The 26,633-nt window shown below is 40.3% G+C and overlaps 1 protein-coding gene across 3 annotated transcripts in view; it reads left to right on the forward strand.

The window, feature by feature from the left end:
* The window catches only part of ERCC6L2 (ERCC excision repair 6 like 2), a 151,312-nt gene that overhangs the window by 109,277 nt on the left and 15,402 nt on the right, over positions 1 to 26,633 (forward strand). For all 3 annotated transcript variants that reach the window (XM_083186960.1, XM_083186968.1, XM_083186976.1), the window contains one exon: positions 23,096 to 23,250. In XM_083186960.1, coding sequence (XP_083043086.1) covers positions 23,096 to 23,250 — 155 coding nt within the window. The remainder of the gene's footprint in view (positions 1 to 23,095; positions 23,251 to 26,633) is intronic.

Here is a 26,633-nt window from a genome sequence, read left to right on the forward strand (position 1 = left end):
TTCAAGAAAGTTTTTGAACCACTTTTTTAGATGAATGGGTAAACTTATTTAAGGAGTTATATAGTGTTAATTTTATATATTTAAATGTCGACAGGTATTTCAGGTAAACAGGAATGTGTAGATGTGTCCACATACATCTGTTCACTACACATAAAGCGTTGTGTAGTATCTAAGCAATATTCATTCTTGTTTAAATGTCTTATTCACAAAGCAATGTGAAAAGTACACACAAGCAACTTCTGCTGATAAAATTATATGTGATATGCCTATATTTTTGCCTATATTGTTATATCTGCATACAAAATGTTACATTACAGTTTTTTTCCATTGCTTAAGCATTTCATACGCAGATGCACTTTGCCAATAAGACATGTTTTAATGTAAATAGTCACTGAAAAGGCATTCGGCACTAACAAGACATGGTGCGGCATGGTGGGACTAGAAGGGCTGTTTAACACACAAAAAGGATAGATGTATGTCAACACATCTGTATAGTGGGAACTATACAGATGTCGGTACATAAGAAGGTCAATTTACATACAGTCATGGCCAGTCGGGTTGGCCTTGAAAAAGCTGTAGCGAAGCGCGCGCCGGCTAGCGGTGACGCTCTCTGATTCGCACATTGACTAGGATGTATTTTGATCTGTATTTCTCATTTTACAGGAGCCCCACAAATGTGTTTTAGGAGCATGATCTGACAGAGTGAGGAGATCCTCACTTGTGTGGTGGGCGCAATTGGTGATTCTCTCAAGCCACAGATTATTAACTTGCAAGGGGGGTTTGGAGTGTTTTGCTTTAACCCAGCAATACTGCTCCAATCTGGGCACTGCATATCACGCCCTCAACATCCCAGAGAGGCGTTATTAGTGCACCTGCCGCACCTAGGCATATAAAAATTATTTTGTGTGAATTACACACTAATAGTAATTTTCAGTGCTGACTAGTACACCCAGCATTAATTCCTGCCCTCCTGCATTGTCGAATGTAACATTACCGCAGTAGTCCCAACAATTATCATCCTTTTGGACACATAATTATATTTAATATGCGGATTACATACTGATATCCAGAATTACTGAGTTACTGTGAAAAACCACCATAAGGGCTACCTCATAGTTCCTGAGCCTGTACCTAGTGGTGTTGACATACTAATCGACTTGACAACCTGACTCTTGCTTAATATCAATTACAGCTATACCAGTTGACACTGAAATTGGATTCATAATTAATATCGGTTACACTGAGACTGTCTCTTGCTAGAAGCATTTCCAGCTACAGATATTAGCACATACAGACAATATTGTGTTTGACACAGCTGCATGACACTTGCATTTGCAGATATGTGTCATATTTAGAGAAGTCACGCACATTGCTATAGAGATATTTTAGCAATAGTGCGAATATGACTCCCTAAAGTTAAATCAAAGAGACAGAGTGTTTAATCTGCCCGGTGGGAATCATTATCAGTCAACCTTTATGTTGACAATCATACATATATTGTTAATCAAATCCCACACCAGTCTGTGGATTATTGGTGACCCACATATATATATTTGACTTCACCACTAGTGATAGCCACCAATAAGTTGGATCATTTCAAAGTTGCTGCCCGTCATATTGGTCGACACTAGTGTCAACTTATCCAAAAAGAGTCTTCCTTCTACCTTCCTGTGGCTTGCACCAAAATATTGTGTCAACCCTATGGATATATAACCACCACACCACTATCATTTCTATGCGCCCCCGCACAGGGGAATCTAGACAAAAAAAGACACTACGATATTAAATTTAACAATATAATACTACTAGAAGTGTCGGCTACTTATACCTGTATATAAACATATTATAACAGTCAAAACGTAGTGTGGAGTCAGTGAGCCGCCGTTTTTTAAACACATTGCGTACATGTCTTGTTTGTGTGTTTTTATATTTCGCTATCTTAAAAATTGTTAATAAAAGTTAACTTTTATTCGTGTGAGTCCCAGTAGGTGCACCACATCAGGACATACTTTTCTCTTTTTGTTATATGTGTAAATTTTGATGTCCAGAGGTAGCACACACCCCACAATACTTGTTACAGAATATATCCAATGTACTTAGCTAATTGGGGGTCCACCCATAATCCTCAAAAGTTATGAGGGTCCTGTGCGAATGGCAATCTTGTTTGTGTCTCAATTTACATACAGTAGTCGTCCGAAGTGGGGTGGTATACACTAGCTGTACATTATTGCCGCTCTTCTACACATAGCACTTTTGACAGCAGCGGGAGGACAGCAGTGGATGCTTTCCCAGCCACTGCTTGTTCCAACACAATCGGAACAAAATGCCTTCCTCCCAGCCGCCAGCCAAGTCTATATATACAGCATTGAGTGTGCACGATGCAGCAAAGGCAGGGTTGTCGAAGCTGCACTCCTTTGCCTCACTCCCTATTCGTTAGTCTATACTAATGACTTCTATGTTTTTTCACTGCTCCTGTTTGTGCTAATTCCTTCCTTCCTGTTCCCTGGCTCCCATGCTATGCTTCCTCCCCATATCAGTGCCGCCTCCTCTGCAAAAGGGTCATCTCTAAGTGAGGGCAAATTGTAAAAGAGGTTAGTAAAGAATTAGGAAAGCGGGTACAGTATGAGTGAGACCGAGAAGATATACGTGGAGGGGACATAAAGGGTGAGCACATTGAGAGGTAGTTAGGAGAGTTGGAGGAAACAGAGAGGTCATTAAGAAGGGAGGGCAGGATGGGGCAAATAGAGAGAGAAGTCACAAGGGGCTTTCAGTAGGGATAAAAAGGGTAAATGAAAAGAAAGACAGGTCAGAATAGGAGGTACAGTAGAAACCATCAGATAGACAGGGCACAATGAAGGAGAAAGTGATGTCATCGGGGCAGAATCAGAGTCAGCGTGGTGTGGAAATGGCACATAAAGACAAAAATAAGTAAGTAAAAAATAATCTAAAATTGATTTTACATATGTTATCAAAACCGCTACTGTGCGGTTCTAGATGTACCCCAGTTGATTATATTTTCCATATCCCCCACTTCATTTAAATTCACACTTTGACCACTGACAGTAGTTAGTTAAAATCATAGGCGATTTGTTAGATTAAAAGGAAGGTGATTGGGAGCTTGATCACCTTTACAGTGCATAGCTAGATCGCCATGTTTTGCCTAGCAAAAAAACTGATTAGCACAGATCGCTCCGCAGGTGCATCGTTTGTGTGGTGCGATGTGTGATGATCGATCTGTGCTTAAGCACCTCGCTCAGCATGAAGGTGGCGTTGCCATGTGTATACAGGGTTTTAGAGTAGCATTTTAAAAGTGAAACATTCTCTATACACACCTAAAAGTATAATGTTACGGGAAAACAATGCCACAGGCAATGATGTTTATTTGAATTTTTTTTTGGGGGGGGGGGATTCAGAGAAAAGATTATAATGTGTTACAGGAACATTTTCTGAAGTGTAATTACTTCCAAAGGTGAAGGTTTTTTTTCTGGCGGTGTGTGTGTGTGGGGGGGGGGGGGGGGGGGGAGGGGTGTTAGAATAAAATTTATTTTTAAATATACAAGACCTGTTGATCACAACCTCAGTACTGTACCTGCTAGTTATATTCATGTTTTTTCAATCAGTTGCATGATTTTCGTTTAGGTTTACATAAAGTTTTTTCTGAAAAGAAATGTACAAAGGCAGCCATTCAATTCAGGATTAATCACCACGGCAACTGAAATGTGGTGACTGAAAGGGGGGAAGGTTTCAGTGCTCTCCATTTCCTAGCAGCTGTCATGTACTACCTCTGCGGCAAGAGCTAAAGCCAAAATATAGATGGATATCAGCACTAAGAAACCATATCTATATTTTTTATAAATTGGTACAAGTATCACACTATAAAAGAAGAACTTAATCCCTCAGGCTGGATGACAGACACTTGGCTCTCTGTGTGGTGTTTGACAGAGGCAAAACAGGATGCTTTGTAGTAAAACCTGGATTATTAGTAAACCCCTCTTTATGTTATTGCAGTGTGGTGTAAATTAAAGCACTAAGCTCGTTGTCAGCATTATATATGGCGGACAGCACTAAGTACTGTTAATACAAAAGGTATCATATTTGTCTATAAATAACATTAAATTACATAATACTTACATTACATTACAATATACATAATTATAGTTTGTTTAAAATGTGATATGTTCACAGTATGATCGATATATCAGCACACAAAATCTTCAAGGTTATGTGAACTGTAATAAAGATTAGTAAACAAAAACTAATATCTGATTCAGCACCAACAATGACACATTAAACCTTGTCCATTAATGAGATATTATTAGTGTAGCAAATTAACTTTCACATTACAAATTCACTCCTGTGTGGGGCATGATTGAGCACTGAAGTTAATGACCACCTGAAAGGGAATCTTCGCCAAACTTGGTTTCCAAGGAGCTACACCAGTTGCTATAGGACCATAGCCACAAGTGTACCCCTCCTCTTAGGGGCATACTCTACTTTGTTAAACTCTTTGTGGGGAATTAATTTGTTAATCATGGGGTTATATTCAATTGGTGATGGATAGTACATCATTTTAGTTGGAATTAGCCACAGAAAGTGACTAAACGAATGAACTTGATGCGAAAAGTCCAGTTTGAGCTTTCAAATGAGTCATTTTTCACCTATTTCAACTGACCACCCCCAGAAAATGCAAGCAGAATTGCTGTTCACTAACTTACTTGAAGACTCTTACTAGCTTCTGATACACTTCCTCATGCTTGAGAGCTCCATTTAGCAAGAAGCCTGCGCGGCCCACCAAATTCATACGGCACCAAATAGCTTTCTGCACTTTATTAGCACTGCTCAGCCTTCATATGTAGGAATCTGGTTGACTTTAACAAATATTTTCTCCTCAATCCCAGAAAAGACAGCTACCGTAGTTTCAAGCCCCCAGAACCACATACTGTATTCATTGAACAAGGAAACCAACTCCGATAATGCGTTATGTTCTAAGGAAGATTTTTAGGAACTTAAAGCATATTCAGACTGATTTAAAAATGTCCTGGCTGATTTTATTGTGAATCCAGAGATGGAAACGGGCAATTAGTAAAATTTAGTTGGCATAATACAGATGTCGCCACGCTCATCTATCTTGTTGGCCTGCTATCCTGGCTTATTGTCGGGCCATGAGAAATGTCCTGTTATGGCGCACTAAGTTGTACTATGGCATAAGCATGAAAATGCATTTAATTGCACTGCTTTGCAGCTGGGTGGTATGGATGGATATGTGAAGTGCCCTTGCCATTTACGGTCTGCCTTTGTAGCCACTTTACCGACTGTATGTCTAGCTTACTGTAGCTCCATACGGGTGGGCTCCCTTGTGGACGATAGTATCGCCCTGCTACCGTGTTGTACAGTAATTATGCACTGTAGATGCTCATTCAGCACCAGGGACTCGGTAGGGAAATGTATGCTGAGTTTAGCTCTGCAAGAGTGTTAGTCCACTCTTACAAAACTAAACTCGGCATGCATTTCCCCACCAAGTCCCTACATACACTTTTTAAGTCAACTTCATTTGCGTACATTGTGACAAACCACAAGCGTAGCCCTAAGTGCCATAGGCATGTACCAGATGCATAATTACATAAGGCTTCTGGGTTTCTGCATCAGGTGTGAATGAGATGACAGGCTTGCGGTACAGTATCCCTAATGGCCTTACAGTTAAGCCCACAGCATGCCATGCGCAGCGCCTGGGGTACGGATTCCAGTTAGCAACACCTATTTGGTGTTGCTGGACTGGACTTTTGCAGCAGATTGACTGGACTGGACTTATGTAGAAGTATCACTGGACTTTAATGGCAGTATTACTGGACTTCTGCAGCAGTTCCAATGGACTTTAACGTCAGTGCCACTGGACTGTCATTGGATTTATACGGGTGTCGGCAGTACCACTGGACTGTCACTGGACTTATACAGCTGTCTGCTGTACCACTGGACTTAACGGCAGTACCACTGGACTTATGCGGCTCTCAGCTGTATCACTGGAATTAACGGAAGTACCACTGGACTTAACTACAGTATCACTGGACTATCACTGGAATTTTATGGCTGTCTAACTTTTTTTTTTCTTAGAGCCCTTTAGTTGTCCCCCACAGTAGTCCCATATAGCAGCCCCTATAATAGTACCCTTAGTAATGCCCCCTTAATAGTTGTACCTTCAGTAGTTCCCCCTTAGTATAGTTTCCATCACAGTAGTTCCCCCTTAGTAGTTGTACCCTGGCCGCTCAGTAGTTCCCCCTTAGTAGATAGTTTTCCCGTCAGCAGCCCCCATAAAGTTAGGCAGCCTATTAGTTCCCCTTTAGTTTGTCCCCCCCCCCCCCCCTCCTGCAGCCCCCATAGCTTTCCCCTTTGCAGTTTGTCCATCCCTCCTCTCTGCAGACAGCATGGACACATCCTTGCTGTCTGACTTTCACATGCAGAATAAAGATTGTGCCAGAAGCCGGAACTTATATAGCGTTCCGGTCTCGCGGGAATATGATGTTCGGCCTCGTTTTCGCTCTATTCATGTGGAGGAATTACATTAGACCCTCTTTCTTTCAGCACTTCACACACCAAGCTTCTCACAGCCCATACACTTGTATGGAGACAGCTAGGTATCAGAATTTGACATAGAAAATAGACTTTTGCAGATCATAGTATTATGTTCTAACTTCAGAAATCACTTGATCCCCAATCTGGATTCATTAGCCTGTACTTTATGTATAATTTGAAACAAGTTGTAGTTAATCTCCTGTAAAGACATACAAAGCAGCCTGTTCTTGCAGGATGGGAAAAATAGGGTTTATGGGAGTTCTATTACAGATGGATTGCTGCTATGGGCAGCCAATCAGAATCTATTTAGCACCTTCTAGAAGATAATAGAATCTGATTGTTTGCCCTTAACATCTTCAGTGGAACTCCCGTCTTACTAAATAAACCCCATAGTGTCTTTGATTTCTTTAAAAATGCCTGCCTACTTTACTGGGCTTCCATTTCTACATCACAAAACTGTCAGCGAACTGATTGTCAAGGAGGTGCAGAGCCAACTGAGACAGCGTGTCTCCTGTTTGTGATGCTGCACTTGTTGCCATATTGGTATTGCCCTTCTCCTTATCTCCCATGTTGCAGTGCTGATGGCGGGGCATAGAGGATAGCAGGAACCTGTCTCAGGTCAGAGTGCGTAATGTACAATGAGGCCTGTTGTGAAGGTGTCGGGATGCCTTGTAATAGTGGGGGGAATTTACTAAAGGAAATTTGTAAAAAAAAAAAGGTATATTTGTATCCAGAAATACACTTATTTTTGACATTTTCTTTCCCGAAAATATGGCAATTCGTATTCGTATTGATGTGCTATCAATACGAATACGAATTGCCATATTTTCGGGATTGTAAATGTCAAAAATAAGTGTATTTCTGGATACAAATACACCTATTTTTTACAAATTTCCTTTAGTAAATTCCCCCCAGTATATTGGCCAGGGATGCGGATTGTGACAGTGAAGCTGTGTATCGCTGCCGCTACCGGATGCCTGCCAGGATCAGAAGGCCTCAGATGCTGTTAATTAGAATGTGTGATATGGAAGGGCCTGCCTTAATGTATGCCTAATGTGTTTGTGTGTGTCCAGTTGTGCTGTGTAGTGTGTTTCCCTCTGCTTCTTTTGTTTGCAAATGTATCACAATGGGCAGTATTCAATGCTCCCGATTCACCATTTTTTTTTTTTCAGCGAATTGGGCTGTTTTCACTCCCTGCAGTGAATAATTTTCACTGAAAATCCCTCCAACGCGCCCCTGCCAGCTCTCCCACACATTCCGTCGCAGGCAGGGGGGCTTCCATCTCCCTGCCTGCCGCCATCCCTGGGTTAAAAATCGCCGTCAGGGGCACCGAGCCCCTGCAGTGTTGAATAGGGTGACGGAGGGCTGGCAGCGAATGCTCCAGCCCTCCTGAATATGGCGAATGTAACAGGATTCGCTGCACATCGCGATAATGATCATTGAATACTGCCCAATGTGTTGCAAGACATAGATATTTGATTCTATATCTTTGCACAGACTTTTAATTCCATGAGTAAAATGGGGGCTGGGGGGAGGATTGGGGAGGGTGGGGGTTGATATTATTCTCTAGACTACAGTGTAAAAGAGAATTGTGTCTGTGTGTATGATTTATTGCATTGATTCTGAGTAGACCAAGCCATAGGAAGCAAAGATTGATGTGAGCTTCTGCAGTCTCAATAAAGTGATTTTTTTTTTGTCTGAAACCAATTATAACAAAAACTAGTTCAAGTAGTGCTCTATATGAGTGCCGGACGCGTTCCCGACAGTCGGGATCCCAACAGTCATTTACCCGACGTCGGGATCCCGACTGTCAAAACGCAGACAGCCGGATGCCCAACGGCCACCCACTATTTTCCCTCGTGGGGGTCCACGACCCCCATAGAGGGAGAATAGCGAGCCACCGTGCCCGCAGCAGGGCAAGTGCAACGAGCTTTGTTGCGCTCGTCATGCTGTCTGAGTCCGGGCAGTCGGAATCCCGACATAGGGCTAATGACTGTTGGGATCCCGACTGTCGGAACCCCATACCACACCCCTCTATATAACTATAGCAAGGTGAACAAAGCAAATTTGGTTGATATGGTCAGGGTAACTAAGAAGCAAGTAAGAGGTACTGTATCTATATACAAATATTTGACTCTCCACTTCAGTGCAGATTTAACCTATCCATATGCACAGAAATTCTGGGTACCCAGTTGAAACATTTTAGACCACACTCAGCAGCAACATTTCACTGCACAGATGTGGAAGTCCCATAACAGAATGTAATGTGATCTGCCTACTGCATAAACCCACACCACCACCCTTCATCAATTTTCTCGCCACAGTAATACACCTGACTACAGACAGTGTAATGCTACAGTGTAATCATACCTCCCAACATCTTAGGTAAATAAAGTGTGCGGCAAATGCATTCGTCCATTTGTGGCTTAGCGACAAAGGGTAATGGCCTATCTTAGCGATGCTCCCGCGAGACCACACCCCCATTTTCACTGCTGTGAGGCATGGCATCTCTGCCTCTCTGTCTGCGCACATCGTCCGGGCAGGGGGGACTCCCAACTGCCCCCACCGCGGGACACTGCTGGCCTCGGGTGGGATGCGGGACCGCCCCAAATAACTTTAACAGTCCCACGAAAATCAAGCGGTATGGTGTAATGACATGTTTGACTATATAGTCAAAATCAAATAGAAAGTTCATGAGAATTGCACAGTATTAAGCCACATTATATCTAGATTCAATCCCAATGTGCGTCCAAACAGTATCGGAATCGAAAGCAGAAATAGCTTGTAGGAAAGCCTATTTCTGCTACTTCGAAAGAAGGGCCATGTTGCTCAATGCAGCATAGCCCCCTCTCCTCCCCCCCCCCCCCCCCCCCCCCTTCAGCTTCCCTCCCTGCCATCGAATTTATATCGGCGGCCATACCTCTGTGGAGCTGTCTTTATTAATTGCTGTGCAATGTTTTCTGTTTGCTATTTAGATAAAATGTATACTTCATAATGTGGATACTCTTCTATCACTCCAAAAAGTGTGCCAATGGCATTGACATCTAGAATTGATTTAATTTTTATGTTTTTGTATTTAATATGTATAGTATCTTACAAAAGCAAAGGGAAAAATAAATTGGGGAAATTAGAGCAGGTTAAAGCAAATAAAAAATGGGGGCATGCTTTGATTGTATTCCTGTTTGAATTATTTAAAATAAATGGGTACATATTGCACCATTCATTATACCCAATATAAAACAGGTTCTTGAAAATGAAGATATTAAAAACATCTCTCTTCACAGAGAACATAGACCAGACAGTTAAATGAACTCTCTTTTCAGTGTGAGTTTGTGGTAGGTCTTGTAACTGATTGGCATGGATCCCAGAATGCTGATTTAAGACAATTCAAGGATAATTCATGGTTGCCTTAGGCTTACACCAGAATTAAACCTACAATATTGTATTTACTGTAACATTTTGTACCTCCCAGGCAAAAATCCTTTGACCAGTTAAATTGAAAAGGGCAAGTTTCTTAACATGTTTTCACAAATGCAATTAAAACTTTTTCTTTGTTCCCTTCAGTTGCAAATGCCATCTGTGTTGATTTATTTACAATACATGTTTTTACAGTAATTTCAGGTTTCTTTTTTTTCTTGCAGAGACAAGTAAGTTAATGACTTTCTAAGTTTATAGGATTTGGATGTTCTCCCAATAAATGTGTTTTCATCATCTCTATTTGAACAGATGTGTAAACAAAACCATTGTTGCCTCATGTACAGTACTTTTGTGTCCTTTTTAAAAATGAATGAACATAGGAAATATTAAAGATATAAAAAATTGACAAGCCTTGACTAGTAGTCTCGCAAGCTGTTATAACACATCATTCTTTGTGATTTTTAGACAACGTTTGTATATATTCAGAGATTTGTGCTTTATGTAACTGAATTCCTATTGTTTAAATATCTCATGACCTCTCCCAGGGACCCAGTCAGAAGGGGATGGACAGGGCACGTGTCCCAAGTTAGAAGGTGCCAGCAGGGGATCCACAATCATAGATGGGTGGAAGGGTAATCCGTTACACCACTCACTCAGCTGATTTGTGTGCCCCTGACCCTCAGCCAATCAGCGGCCACCCAGTCTTTTGAATAGGATTTTTTTTTTCTGTTCTCTCGCCGCAGGGACCGGACTCTGCTCTGCGGTCCCTGCCCCGGACCCTGCTGCCACCCCGCCTGCAGCTCCCCCAGACCCTGCTCTCCTGCAGCTCCCCCGGGTTTACATATGATAAATCAATCTGATTTATCACATGTAAAAAATGGCACATCAAGTGCCAAATCTTATCAGGAGCTGCCAGGGGAGCTCAGGGGAAGTCGGGGCAGACATTAGGCCGACTTGTCCTACGGACAAGTCGGCCTAATGTATGGGGGCCTTTAGACTTTAATGTCAACATCAGGTTACCACCAACAATGAAGAGGCACCAGTGGCTTGCCATTGATGATAACTCTTTCCGTTAGCCATAGCCCATCAGTGGTAATCCCTAGTTTAGGCTCAGTGTGTGTTGACCTAGTAGTGGCCATTCACGCTGTTACCCCCACACCACACTGACCCTGGGAAAACTGAGGCGGACACATAGTATAAGGTATATGTTAAATTTGAGAAGAAGTTCCTGTTCTATGTGAAAAGTTTATGTTGGTAACATGCTCCATATTATATGGTGGTCACTGATGCTCTTTGTATTATATGAAGGGCACTGCTCTCTGTATTATTTACCCATCATTGATGTTATTTGTATTATATGGCGATGGCTGAGATGCTTTGTGGTGGATTAGTGTAGTTACAGGCAACACACTTTACACACGCTATAGCTGCATTGAGGGAAGAGGGTTTGCCAACCACTGCCTCATTCATAACTCCATTTAACAAATATATACTCACACACAAAATGTAAGCATCTAAGCATCCTTCTCCCTAAATATTTGAAAGATAGGCACCATGGAATGTGCAGGAGAGCGTATTGTTAACAATATTCAGTGTACACACTAGGCATATCTTTTACTATATTGCCTTGTGCGCATGGGGCTTAACAACCACAGTTCGGAGTTGTTGTTAAGGATTTGACAGAGGTAAACTGGAAGTACTGAGTATCGGGATTGCCACATCATGCCTTTTTTAAGCAGCTATTCTGCAAAGCTGAAACTCAATATTTGCCTGATTAGTCCATTAGCAAATACATCCTAACATTGAGGCTTTCTAGTACCATGATAGCCTGGCCCTGCCCCCGAAAGTGCCAATGCTGTAGCGTTAAGATTTTCTTCACTATAGGTCTAGGACAAACCATGAAATACAGGGTCTGTGGAACTACACCTCCAGCATGCTGTGTCACATTTCTTGTTGTTAAGGCATGCAAATATTGTGGGAGGGCATGCTGGAATGTGTAGTTCTGCAGCAACTGGAGAGCAGACTGTAGCCTACCCTTGTGTTCTATATTATAGCTTGGAGCTGTGGCTTTAAATATGTTAAGACCACATGGGACTTGGAAAATAAATGTTTAAGGTTATGCAAAAGAAAGGTTCAGTCTGAGGTATACCTATACTCCACTACCTCAATATTCCACTGGGAACTTGCTTTATTGTAAACAAATTATGGGATCCAATTACACTGGGTAATGGACTTTGTATTCACTGAGTAACCTCAGTGGTCTTTGTATTGTATGATGTATCTATTTATTGTATTGTACATTGGCCATTTGAGAATGTCTAGGAAATGGACTTTGTCATCTATGCTTAATACAATACATTGGGCGGTATTCAATGAGCCGGAATCGCCAAGTTTTATGGCGATTCCGGGGTTTTTTCGTGGCTGACGGTGATTTTTGCAGCTCCAAATGCGAATCACCGTATTCAATGAGCTAGAATCGCCGTTGACGACCGGTGAATGAAGCTGCAATCGCCAAATGTTTTCCTGTACAAATCGCCGTTTTTTGTGTATAGGATTTTTCATGGGGAATCGACGGTAGTTGAGGGGAATCGCCAAAAGTGTATTCAATGTGAAGTTGGCGATTCCTTTTTCTTCTTTCATATCGCCGTTCCTCTCCGAGTGCCCCTCGTCATCTTTTTATGGTGAACTTTTATAGGAACATGTCAAATAATTGGTTTTAAGTGCTCTATTTAACTATGCAAGTCTAATGTATTATTATTTGCTGCCCTTGTGTGATGTCATGGTCGTAGAAGTGCTATACAAATATATATTTAATTTTTTCAGGTATTTTTTTTTTCTCCCACAAAGCACTGTTCTTACCCATGGTGCACCTCACTTACCCATGATTCTCCTCCCCACCTCACTCCTTCGTTTGCCCTTTGACCAGATTTCCCAGCGTTTGCCGTCTGCTGTATGGGAAGCGTTTGTCCAGGGTAATTTGCTTGTTTCTAGCATTTATCTGCGATTTTTTAAACAACTGACTACATTAATGAGGCTGTGTAGGGAAACGCCGGTATGGCTGAGAATCGCCGTTAGGGCCGGCGATTCTCAGCCACGTTGAATAGGGTGACTTGGCGACTCCCCACGAATCCCCATGCATGGCGATTCACTGCTAAAAACCGGCGATTGGCAGGCGAATGTTAAATCTGAATCACTGTAACCAGCGATTCAGGACATTGAATACCGCCCATTGTTTTATGTTTTGTAATGTGAATAAAGACCCTGAACAGCAATAAAACAAATGAGTACATCTACAATGCTGTTTATTGGAGTACTACTAACGCCTCAAAATGAAACACATGGAAAAAAGGTGTGAGCATTGCTGTGAGTTATATATTGTACCAAATACTCATAGTAAAATATAATATCTTATTAAATAAATATATATGAAAATGTATATACAAAGAGCCAAGTGGAGCTCGATCTGCAAAATTAATAAAACTATAGATTATCATAAAAATTATAGAGTTGCTGTTTAATGGTGTGATGAAATTCACATAATATTATAATAACAATATTATTTTATACACACCAATCAATAAAAAAATTCCTCTAGTAAAAAAATACTGTAGATATTATTAGAAAAAAAAATCAGTTGATAATTAAAGATAAATATATGGTTAATGTGTGGAAGTGGCTTCTGGGAATTTTTTTATCTGACCATAATTGTCATTTTACGTAAAATAATCATTGGCATATTTAATTAACTCTGTCCCTGTTATAATATTTAAATTGTATTTTATCAATTATATTAATTATTATATAATGATGGATACATAATGCTGAGATATAATTAATATGAATCACCAAGTCTTATTATAATTCTAGAGCTCTTGTATCTAGAATAGCTTAATCGAGATTATTTCCATATGACGAAAAAACTTCTTATTTTAATAAAATTACAAACCGTACTTTTTTCCTTTCTTCTTTTTTTTTCTTTTTAATCATTCATCAAATGTTGTATTGTAATTAAAATAGTGGTTTTTTTTGCAGTTATTTTTTATTTAGATTGCTTTTCATTTATACACTTATACATTTATACACTTTGGTATTGAATTTTCAAGGCTGGATTGCCTCCATGGCTATAGATTTTTTATTTGTGAACACATTTGAACACTTTTTTTATGTACATGATAACTCAGTTTATCCTCTATGTAATTCACTATTCACTTTTCAATGTAGTCTCCATTACTTTCCACACATGCACCAATGCTTGACAAGTCGGGCAAACCCGTCGGAGAAGAAAGCTGGTGGTTGTTGTCAACACCAGGACCGATCGGCAGCTTTCACCTGGTCATCAAGTGTTAACCCTTAAAGAGCACATTAAGAGGTGAAAGTCGCTGGACACAAGGTCGGGGCTGTAAGTCAGGTGTGGCAGAACCTCCTTGAATTGCAGGCGCTGCAACCCTCTTCTCAAAGATGAAAGAGCACCTTAAGGGTCAACACGTCAACTCTGACAATGAAGTGAAAGCTACCGTTCAGTCCTGGTGTCGACAACAACCACCAGTTTTCTTCTCTGGCATGTTAGCCCGACTCGTCAAGCATTGGCGCACATGCATGGAAAGGAGGGTGTGGCTCCAACAGGTGGATTCTGACGGTCAGTATCCCAATGGCGGAATCCTGACTGCCGGTGCTCCAACAGGGGGGCCAGCGCAAAGAAGCCCCTTGCAGGCTCGCTGCAATCGCCATGCTGCGGGCTTGGTGCCTAGCTTCGCTCGCCACAGGTACTATTGTCCCTCTATGAGGGTTGTGGACCACCTCAAGGGATAATAGCCCCTGTGAGTCTGGATCCCCCCTGTCGGAGCACCGGCTGTCGGGAATCCGAAGTCAGGATAGGCAGTCATCCGGCACCCATGAAAAGGGATTGGGATTATGTTGAAAAGTGAAAGTTCATTACATAGAGGATAAAACTGAGTTATCATATACAAACAAAAAGTGTTCACACATACAAAACTTATAGTCATGGAGGCATTACTTTTCAATCCAGCCTTGTATATAGCACCAACTTTATTATACAATACTATTATTATTTATTTTAATATTATTATTGTTGTTATTATCCTTACCTACTGTTTATGCTCACTTCTTTACCTTCTGTGTCACCCCTGTCTGTCTATCCCTCCCCTTTAGAATGTAAGCTCTCACGAGCAGGGCCCTCTCTCCTCATGTGCCTTTCTTAGAATATATAAACCTCTGCCACCCTGATGATTGCTTCAGTGTCCTGTCCCCTGATGCAACTATCTATATTAACCATGTGCTTGTCCTAAACTGTCTTGTACTGTAATTTGTTATGTGTTTTTGATTATAACTATGCTTTGTAAAGCGCTGCGGAATCTGTGTGCGCTATATAAGAAACTGTTAATAAATAAATAAATAAATATTATTATAAAAAAAAAAAAAATTAACATAATTAAATTCAACATATATTATGGTCCATCTTATCAATAGCTAGCTTTTTTGGTTGGAGACTGGAGAAATCCATAAAAAGGGAACAAAAATAAACTCCATATTGATTGTGCCTTGGACAGAATCTAACCCATGTCCCCAGAATCTAACTAGTGAGACAACAAAGCTAACTCCTGTGCCACAGCTATGCCTTTATATTTTGTGCATATATATTTTCACATTTTCTATATCATACTGTATATTTCTTAATTATGTTTTGACTTAACCTCATTAAGTCATAAATAACTTTTGATTGTATCATAAAGGGACAATTCATTTGACTGATTTTCTAGATTTTTATTGAATTGTTTTAGTTTAACCTCAAATTTTTACTCTTATTTTTATAACATTTTAGTTAAATTATAAGTGGTGATATTGGGATTTGTAATATGGTTTTTGATGTCTTCTGTCCACTTTCCTCTGATTGACAGTGATTAATTACCAATGAGACTTCATTAGATTGAAACTGAATTTAAATACTCATTTGTTTACTTAACTGTTATATGAAACAATTTCTTCAGATTTTACCAGCTCTGGATAAATATTCATATTTAAAAGAAAAGCATTTCTGTGTAGTCAATTCTCTAACAATATATCTCTACACATCCAAATTTATGAATTGTATTCTCTGCAAATAGATCTTGAAAATCTTCCTGGTTCCTTACAATTGAGAAACATGGCATATTTTTTAATTATTAACTTGTTGCTTTTGACTAGCACTGCTTGCACTTGTTTCCTCATTTATATATGTATTGTATACATTTAAAGCACCTCTTTACCTGGATTCATCTATCACTGTACTTATGATAAAGGGAGATTAAACAAATTAATACTTGCATTGCTTGCACTTAAGCTGTCTTCTGTTTACATGGTGTCACCAGGGATATAAGAGCTACAGTATAAAGCTGGTTCCCTTTTGTTCCCCAATAATAAAATAGACAGACACTTACATAAATTCATAACGTATTATAGGGTTTTGATTTTTTTGGTACTTATTTAGTATCTGGGCTGCCGATTTTGAAATCATGTCCATCGCATCGCATACGACCATATTGCATGCGATGCGATGGACCCGATTTTTCCATAGGATTCAATGTTAAAATGGACTGAGTCCATTTTAACATGGAATTCAATGGGAAAAGGGGTCCTTTTCATACCCCTACTATCCAAGTGGGCATGGAGTTGGATACAAACCTGTGGCGAGCGTAGCGAGCCACCGAGCCCGAAGCGTAGCGAGCCCTGCGAGGGGACACAGAATACCGTCCCCTCGCGGGGCTCGCTTCGCTCGCCACGCTTCGCTCGCCACGCTTCGGGCTCGGTGGCTCGCTACGCTCGCCACAGGTTTATATCCAACTCCATGCCCACTTGGATAGTAGGGGTATGAAAAGGACCCCTTTTTCCCATTGAATTCCATGTTAAAATGGACTCAGTCCATTTTAACATTGATTCCCATGGAAAAATCGGGTCATCGCATGCGATATGGTCGCATGCGATGCGATGCGATATCGCATCCCACTGATTGTATGCCTTAAGTTAAGGCATACAATCAAAAAATCGGCAGCCCAGATAATACATAAGTACCATTTTTTTAAATAACAAACTAAGCATATCTTCTGAATAAATATCATTAAGTTTAATATATATCATTATATCTCATCTGTCACCTAAACTGGGGAATGCCATCTTAGGTTTAGACTGCAGCTCCCTTTTGAAATGGACATCCAGGATCAGGATAATTAATTCTAAAAAAACACAGGAAGAAAAGGGGTGCCTCATATATAGGTTTAGAACAGAAAAGGCGGCACTCATGGTTTTAACAACAAAACAAGTGTATTGGAAATACAACAAGGTGTCACATCAAATAGCCCGACGTTTCGAGGCAATGCGCCCCTTCTTCAAGGTTCACACCTTGAAGAAGGGGCACATTGCCTCGAAACGTCGGGCTATTTGATGTGAATTACTCGCCGATTCACTTGTTTTTGGCAAAATTGTGTCTGTTTTCAACACAGTTTTTTAGTTGTTTTTTTTTGCCAGTGCAGTTTTGACTTAATAAAAATAATGAGTAATAACCATCCAAAATCGAATGCAATTAAATACCCCCTTCAACTCTTATCCCTAACATTCACACAGAAATGTATACAAAAAAAAACCTAAAGGAAATTATTATATGTCACAATATTGCTGTAATGTGTTTCATGGTTCCTAGCCACTTCCTCTATCAGTAAAAAAGTGGCTGAATGTAACCTAGAATTACCTAGATTATATAGGCCAGTGATGGCTAACCTTGACACTCCAGCTGATGTTGAACTACACATCCCAGCATGCCCTGCATCAGTTTTAGCATGGCTAAATAGTAAAACTGATGCAGGGTTGTGTAGTTCAACAACAGCTGGAGTGTCAAGGTTAGCCTTCACTGATATAGGCCATTGCTAATTGGTTATTGAATGATGGTAAAATGTGCAAAGATCTAAGATAGAGAGCTGTGAAAATGAGTGCTTATGATCATGGTTACTTGTGAAGTGCCTACAAAGCAGGGAACTATGGAATCTGTCTGGTTCTGAATTGTCTACTGAGTAAACAGGCGGCTGATCTCTTACAGAGTGCAGACCATTGAGAACAGTTGTCTTAGTAACTATAATGAAGACCAATAAGAAGTTGTAGTCAATGACCATGATGACAGGTGAGGATTAGGAACGTGGTCAATGAGAATGAGGTGTAATATTAGGAAATTAGTGAAATAGTAAGGGAAGATTGATTGCATAATATGAATAAATGAACTTGCTGGCATAAATGATAGTAGAAAGAGATGTTGGCTGTGTATAAAGGGGGTCTAGCTAATAGGGCAGTGTTAGAGTAGGCAGTGTGATGTAGGTAGGGCCAATAGGCACAAGGGAGATAGCAGGTAAAATGTTAATTGATAAAAGGGATCATTAATCAGAGCTTGTGACTTTATGGTGGAAATTATGAGAGCGATGGTGATGGGTAGGAGTTATATAGGAAATATATATAATATTGCAAAAAGAAGTTGGAAAGTCCCAGATATTGAATAATTTGAATAGATTGTAAACTATTAAAAAAAACTATGCAGATATTAATGAAAGAATAATCAATTTTACCATCCGAAAACATACCTGAGTCAAGTGGAATAAAACAAACATTGATGGTTCAAATAGTATACAAGTCTCTCAGCAAGTGGTACAGAATATAAAGACCTATGACATTCCTATGATATAAACCTTAATAATAAAAAATGTGTGCAATATTACAAGAAATTTGGAAAATAAATAATCATAGTATAAAAGTGGGTACTTGTTTCCTAGCACGGCGCCCACTACGTTAATTGCGTAGAGGGCTATTCTGCGTAAACAAAATCGCATTGCATCACATGCCATTTTAGTGGCATGCGATGCGATGCAATTTTGTTTAGTTTATTTATTCACTGCTTTTATGTCCCCAGGCCCATCTCATCGCATGGCATCGCACCTCCCGCAAGGTCACATGCGATTTTCTGGGGTGCTATGCCATGACATTAGGCATACAATAATATGATTGTAAGTCCAAAAATAGGTTTAACGCACCCCACCCCACCCCCCCCCCCCACTATCCACGCCACCCCGAAGCATGGCAAGCGCAGCGGAGCGCGTCCTCCGACTTTTTGATTACCCCACTATCCACGTCGTTGTGGTGATTTTATATAGTGTGGCGAGTGCAGCGAGCTACCGAGCCCAAAGCGTGGCGAGCACACGCAGAGTACATGTAAAGTAATCCGCGTCCCCTCGCTGCGCTCGCTTCGGGCTCGGTGGATCACTGCGCTGGCCACACTATATAAAATCGACTCCACACCGACGTGGATAGTGGGGTAATGAAAAAGTCGGAGGACGCGTTCCGACGCCGCTCGCCATGCTTCGGGGTGACGTGGATAGTGGGGGGGTGTGTTAAACTTATTTTTGGGACATACAATCATATTATTGTATACGTAATGTCATGGCATCGCACACCCTATAAAATCACATGCGATTTTGCGGGACATGCGATGCCATGCAATATAGTGGGGTACAATGCCCATAGAAAAAAATTACCTAAAAAAATCGCATTGCATGCCGCTATAATGGCCCATGCTATGCGAGTTCCCTACGGTGCTGTACGTAGGAAATCTGGGCTCCGTGCTAGGAAACAAGTACCGAAAAGTGTATAGATGGAAAAAACAGTAATAAAAACTGAGAATTCAGTTAAAAGTTATAATGTTAAGTTTTCAAATGTATTGTGCATATGGCCAGTTTTTTCCACTTATTGTCTGTCATCAGGGGTGCCAACCAATTACAAAATGGGTTTTAAGTGTTTCAACCGCTTTTTGTTGCTGGTATTTCATGTGTTAAGTATAGGTGAAATAGGGATATCTGCCTGTACCCCGCAGGGGGCTTTGTTGCATTCGTCCCGCTGTCTGAGACCCGGCAGTTGGGATTCCGACATCGGACTAATGACTATTGGAATCCTGACTGTCGGCACCACCCTCTCAATGTGCACAGTCTCTTGTGGGTCTAGTGGATAGATGCTATAATTGTCTGTGTATGAATTACTGTTGTTGGATTGGTAATTAGATCTTCGCTGCCATGTGTTAGGGCTAAAGAAAGTGTAATCCTTCAATTGGACACACCTGAGCCAGAATTTGTTTAATGAGGTCTTGTGTATGAGATCGTTGTATGCCATAGAAAATGGCATAGGCAAACATCTTTACATTGCATATTTTTCCAGTCCTATAAACTTTCAGTCTTTCTTTAAAATTCTTTATATTTAGTGGGTTTCAGTTTCTTACATCCAAAAATTAATTTCCTGTCCTTGTCTACAGACTCAAGCTACATCATCAATATCAGTTCATAGGAAAATAAAATGTCAGTGTCAGGTATTAGCACACAGTAAAACTTAGCCTCAATAGTACTTGAAGAGAAATTTACATAACATACTGTATATGATGTTGATGGATGTCATCCTCCTGCCATCCTTAACTCAAAATTTGAAATACAGTTGTGTAATGTAAAATCCAAAGATACTTCTACAGAATGTTTTTTTCATTAGGATCTCCTCACTCAACCGAGCTGTCGATTTACTTTTTGTTAGGTGACACTGACTTGCTTTTAACACGGTTTAAAGGAAAAGTGAAATATTTCTTGTAATGTTTCATAGCTGGAAGGCATTTCTGTAGTGATGTCAAAAGAAGCTGGAAACAGTAATGACTTAATCACCAGTCAAGGAATGAGTAAAGCTGAATCAAATATTAATGATATTTTATTCAATCCGAGTTGACTCCTCATAGATTTTTTAATGTACACTGGAAGGAAGTTCACTTCATTTAAAATGTAATGGATTGCGAAGTATTAGAGGATTGATATACACCATAAAAAGTTGATTATTTAAATATCTATTAATCTTAAAAAAAAAAAGAGTACTGAATTTCATATCTCATTCAGGCAGTTTTTTCCCCAACTTTTGCCGAGTTAATTTTTGTTGCTGAATTTAAAATTAAATAATTTGCCTATTCTATTGTTTTGTTTGCTTCCTGTTACAGATTTAGCTTATGTAATGTTTGAAGTGTTCACATTAATCTGTCATTTTTATGTATATGTCTATTTAATTATTTTTGAAGAGCTATGTAATTTCTTTGTTAAAAATGTGTTTGATAATAATAAAAATGTATGGGTTAACACATGAATAAATGATCATAATAATTATACTGGCAGTATTTTGATAAATGTCAGATTTAATAACCATATGATAATCACATGTCTGGTAAATACCCAGGATCAGGTATGCACAAATAATTATATACTGTAGCATGAGACAGCTGTATTAGGCTGTTTTCAGATCATGATGTTATTTTGGATCACTACAATAGTAGTGATACCCCTTTCAGACAGAAAATAAAATTGCCGGGTGAAGCAGTTCCACCCGGTAATTTTGTGAATAACACGGGTCCTTTTTCTGTGTGAAAGGGCACACCCGTGTCGTAAATCCTGTGTCTCTGACCCTGGAATTGACCAAGGTCGAGGACACGGGATTTATGACCCAGGTTGACCCTTTCACACAGAAGAAATACCCATGTTATTCAGCAAATTACTGGATAGAAATTTTCAACCCGGTAATTTGTTCTTCTGAGTGAAGGGGGGTCAGGCTGCTCCCGGCAAAATGACACGGAATATGAAATGCGGTGTATTTGCCAGGATTTTCAGACTTTTCTGTCTGAAAGGGGTATAATAGACACATTTTTTCACCTGAAAAATAGTAGAGAATAATAGCTATTTACATCAGTTTTTCATTTTTTTTTTATTAGAACAATGCTTCTATATCATTTGTTAAACTGGAACGTTGCAAACTGAGGTATCCATTTGAGTGTAGTACTTTGCCATATTCTGCGTTTTATTTGATGAGATTGCGATTTCTGTTCTGGTGTTGTAAATAAAGTGTCAATATTGATCTCCTATCTGATTCTTCGGAAAATTAATTGGTTGGTTTGTGTAAGAAATGTAAAAAGAAGTTATAACTGCAGCCATAATGAACACATTTTCCTGATTTCTTCTGTACATTATTTTTATACTTGCTAGTAAGATGTAGGGGTGTATAATATCACAGTCCAACATTTCCAGGAACATTTGCAGTGCATCAGAATCTGATTAGTGGCCTACTGGTATTTAGTTAGCAAACTGCGCATTGATATATTATGCTGCTTTCCCACTGGAGACCCGTTTTAAATACTGGTATTTTTAAACGGTATTTAAAACGGTATTAGCATTCCCACTGCAGCAGATTACCATTTTAAATACCGTTTAAGTACCATTCCCATTGCAGTGAACCCAAGTGTAAAGAGTGCCTAACCCCCCCCCCCCCCCCAAGTGTAAAGAGTGCCTAACCCCCCCCCCCAAGTGTAAAGAGTGCCTAACCCCCCCAGTGTAAAGATTGCTTAACCCCCTGTGCCCCCATCTCCCCTCCCCTTGTACTTACCTGCACGGGGTTCCAGGCCGGGGATGCAGGGCAGTGGGTAGGCAGCTGGAGGCCATACGGGGTCCAGGCAGTCCCTGTGCCTGATGAGAACTAATAGTTCCCACTTTGTGCATGTGTAAGGAATGCAGAGCATAATAATGAGCCGCTCAGACATATGCGCATATGTAATGAGCAGCTTATTATGCACTGCGCTCATGACACATGCGCAAAGTGGGAACTACTAGTTCTAATCAGGCACAGGGACTGCCTGGAGTTTAAATACCGTTTAAAAGGCATTCCCACTGCCTTAAAAACGGTATTTAACCGTGTAGGACTCTGCTTTTTAAACGGGTTGAAATACCGGTTATCTTTAACCGGTATTTCAACTCTGGCGCTTTCCCACTGCAGCCTTCAACGGTAAATTGTGCTGAAAAATCTGCAATTTACCGTTTTAGACCTGCAGTGGGAAAGGGGCATTATATACTGCTTTTATGTGGCATTTTATTGTTATGGGTTGTTCTTTTTGTACGGAGATGTTAGACAAGTGGTTTACACTTAAAACATCACATTCCATTTCTTTTTGTGGATGTATATAATGTACTATATGTATTAAAGAAACAAACAAACTTCATCAGTGTAATGTTTCGTATCATAGGAATGTGATGTAATCACAGAAGAAGGATTGTCTCAGGATGATATGGTGCAAGACGGAACCCTTTTACGCCATCCTTTGTTGCACAAACAGAAAAATGTCCATCAGGTTGGAGATACAATGTTTTTGGTTGGTGAAACACCCAAAGTAATTCGAAAGTAAGTGTGATTCCAGCAATATGGGCAAGTGTAGTTTCCATTTATTATTATTGGTAAATTAAGGTAATATGCTATAAGAAATGTCAAAATATCTGAACAAACTTTCTTTATCCAATAACATACAGTATTGTGAATCATTATAAATTAGTATAATTACACATCTGAGTTCCCAAAACAAGTTGGTTCTGCTAATTTTCTGATTGTTTGCAGCACAGATGCCTCCACTGGTTGGTTTTTGCAATAAAATGGGTTTATGAATCAAGTGAGTTAGCGTATCACTTTAGGTGTGATGTTCTTTTCCTTTGAGGTATTTTTGACATAGCTTGGAGGTATGTTTTGAAACAAAATTAAATTGCTGTAGACTGAACCCTTGACCAAATAGACATAAATCAGTGTGTATTGCATGGAGCTGCAAAATGTTGCGGTAGCCCTTTTGGTCCAGAGTGCCAGTCACTCTGAGCAGTTTGCTGATTTAGGATCCAGAACAAGAGCTCCAGACTATCACGTTTCATGTTTGACAGTTGGTATTACAGGAGTTTATTTATTAAGTGGCAGCTTGTTTAAATCTGAAATTTAAAAAGTCCATGCTTAATAACAAATCACGGGGTTTCAACCTACCTAGTAATGACTGTTTCCAGCAAATGTATCTATTATATCATTTGCTATGGTGTCTGCTTTTCACATGCGCAATGGAGCCAAATAGTACATTCATGACCCCTGTTGACAGCTCCCTCCAAGCACCGGAACTTTGTGGTATTACTAAAGTGTGCACTCAGAGACCTTAAACACAAGCGTTGCAGTACGAATTGCATACACCTGCGAACATTGTCTGTTCAGTGGGAAGTTTTTGTATAACAATGGAGTGATATAGGCGGTCTGAATAAATGTAGATGCCCATCTTATTATCACTTCTATTTATCATAATATAAATTTTAGGAATCTGTACATAATGAAAGAAAAAAAATTAATAAGCATCACTTGTTAATTAGACCACTGGTTCCCAAACTTGGTCCTCAGGACCCCACAAAGTGTATGTTTTGCAGGTTTGCTCACAGAATCAGAAGTGAAATAATTAGCTCCACCTGTGGATCTTATAAAATGTGTCAATGAGTAATGCACCTGTGCACTGCCAGTAACCTGGAAAACGTGTACTGTTAACCTCAGGACCGAATTTGAGAACCTCTGAATTAGACACATGTAAATAACACTGTGGCATAGTCAGTCTGTGGTGTTAGGGATTTAAGAGTAAATTTTGATTCATTTTGTGCTCATGATCATAAATATGCCATACTTATTTTTCAATTGGCTCTAGTTTTTAAGATATGCCTATGTTTTTTATATTTATGAAAATTTAAATTGAACAATGTGAAAAATAGTTTAAAAAGATATTTTTGTTATTGTATTTAAATTTGATCTGTAACATGTTAGAAAAATTCACAGGATAATTAAGCTATGAGAACCGTTTTTTGTGGGATTTTCTTTTGTATTCTTTTTGCGAGCAGTCCCTCTGCAGACTCAAACAGTAATCAGCCATCATGGGATGATCCCACCTTCCTTGATATCTTTGTTCCATTACCTGAATATCCTGGTGGAACCGTTAACTCTGTTCTTCATTTAAATCTCCTAGATTGGATGGGAAGTGATCTAAATGGCTGTGCAAAAAAGGTGCTTTAATTCCCATGTTGGCAACTACTTTGTCAAAACATTTTAGCATGTTGTGGACTAATTCCTGATAGTTGTCTGCCTTGTAATTGCCTAAAAATATTTGAATGACAGGCACACAAGTCAGCCATGCTTCAGGTTCGGTGATGGATGTGGTAAAATTTGGATTCTTCACCAGTTTCCCTACCTGTGGACCGTCAAAAATTCCTGCCGTTAATTTTTCAACACTAACTAATGTCGCGGATGCTGAGCTTTGTTTTGTGACCTGGACTTGGGCCTTATGCATAGGCTGACTGAGGTAGCTGGAAACTGGCTTGTCTTATATACTGCTTCCTCATGTACTAAGGACTGAACAAACAGATACCCAGTAGTTGGCAAAACCCATAACGGAGGCGCGCAGTCTAAACTCGCTGGCTGACTTCACCAGAGACCCACTCAAGGAAGTTTGGACGTCGTGGCATCCGGCGAGCAGGACGTGGCCCTCTGCAGGGGTCACCGGGTACTGCGTCATTACTATGGAGTGAGCACTGGAGAATACAGGGATTGTAAGCTATTCTGTGCAGTGTCAGACTGGAAGGCAGAGTGGTAAATGAAGCCGAATTGGACGTGAGCCAGGAATTCCTTAATAAGTGAACCAGGGTATACTCTGGATGAGCCGGACCTGATACTGGCCTGAGGGGACTGGACCAGAAGATCACCAGGTGACCAAACCAGAAACTGTAGTGGAGTGATGGAACCAGAGAATTAACCAGATAACTGGACTGGAGACTGGAACCAGGAAATGCTGCAGTTAACTGGAATGGAGACTGGAGTAGAGGGACGGAACCGGAGAATTAACCAGATAACTGGACCAGAGTGTAGAGAGGAGCAATAGAACCGGGAGATACTGCAGATATCTGGACTGGAGTGGATCGATGGAACCGGAGAATTAACCAGATAACTGGACCAGAGTCTCGAGAGGAGAAATGGAACTAGAGAACAGTACTTGTGCATTATTTATTATTTATTTACAGTTTCTTATATAGCGCAGCAGATTCCGTTGCGCTTTACAATAGTAGACAGTGATAAAACAAACTGGGTAACAACAGAAAGATTTGAGGGTTAGAGGGCCCTGCTGCAAGCTTACAATCTATAGGGATATTGGAGGGAAACACAAGGACAGGCACCAGTAATAGCATAGCAGTCCCACCAAGTTACAAGTCCAGAAAGGAAGCTATATACAACATAAGTGCCTCAGAGGGTTATGCGTGTAGAACTTAAATATGATAGGCTTGCCTGAAGAGGTGAGTTTTCAGGGAACGCTTGAAAGTTTGGAGGCTAGCGGAGAGTCTTATTGTGCGTGGAAGGGCATTCCATAGGATGGGAGCAGCCCGATGAAAGTCCTGTAATAGTGAATGGGAGCTAGTGATCCGTTCAGAAGAGAGACGCAAATCTTGTGCAGAGCGGAGTGGTCGGGATGGGAGATATTTTGTGATAAGTAGAGAGATATATGCTGAATGTATTAGCATATGTACGGCACTGTAGGGAAATCGCATGCGATGCGATGCGATTTTCCTATGTAATTTTTTCACTGCTCTCTGTCCTTGTGCGGTGCGATGAGATCGCATTGGATTGCACCACACTTAAAATCGCATGCGATTTATAGGGTGCGATGCCATTTAATGTACTATCCACTTGTATGACATACAATGTGATTTAGGCACCCCCCCAATATCCACGCC

Source organism: Crinia signifera, chromosome 1 (assembly GCF_055691185.1).
Source record: "Crinia signifera chromosome 1, ASM5569118v1, whole genome shotgun sequence".
Classification (NCBI taxonomy): Eukaryota; Metazoa; Chordata; class Amphibia; order Anura; family Myobatrachidae; genus Crinia; species Crinia signifera.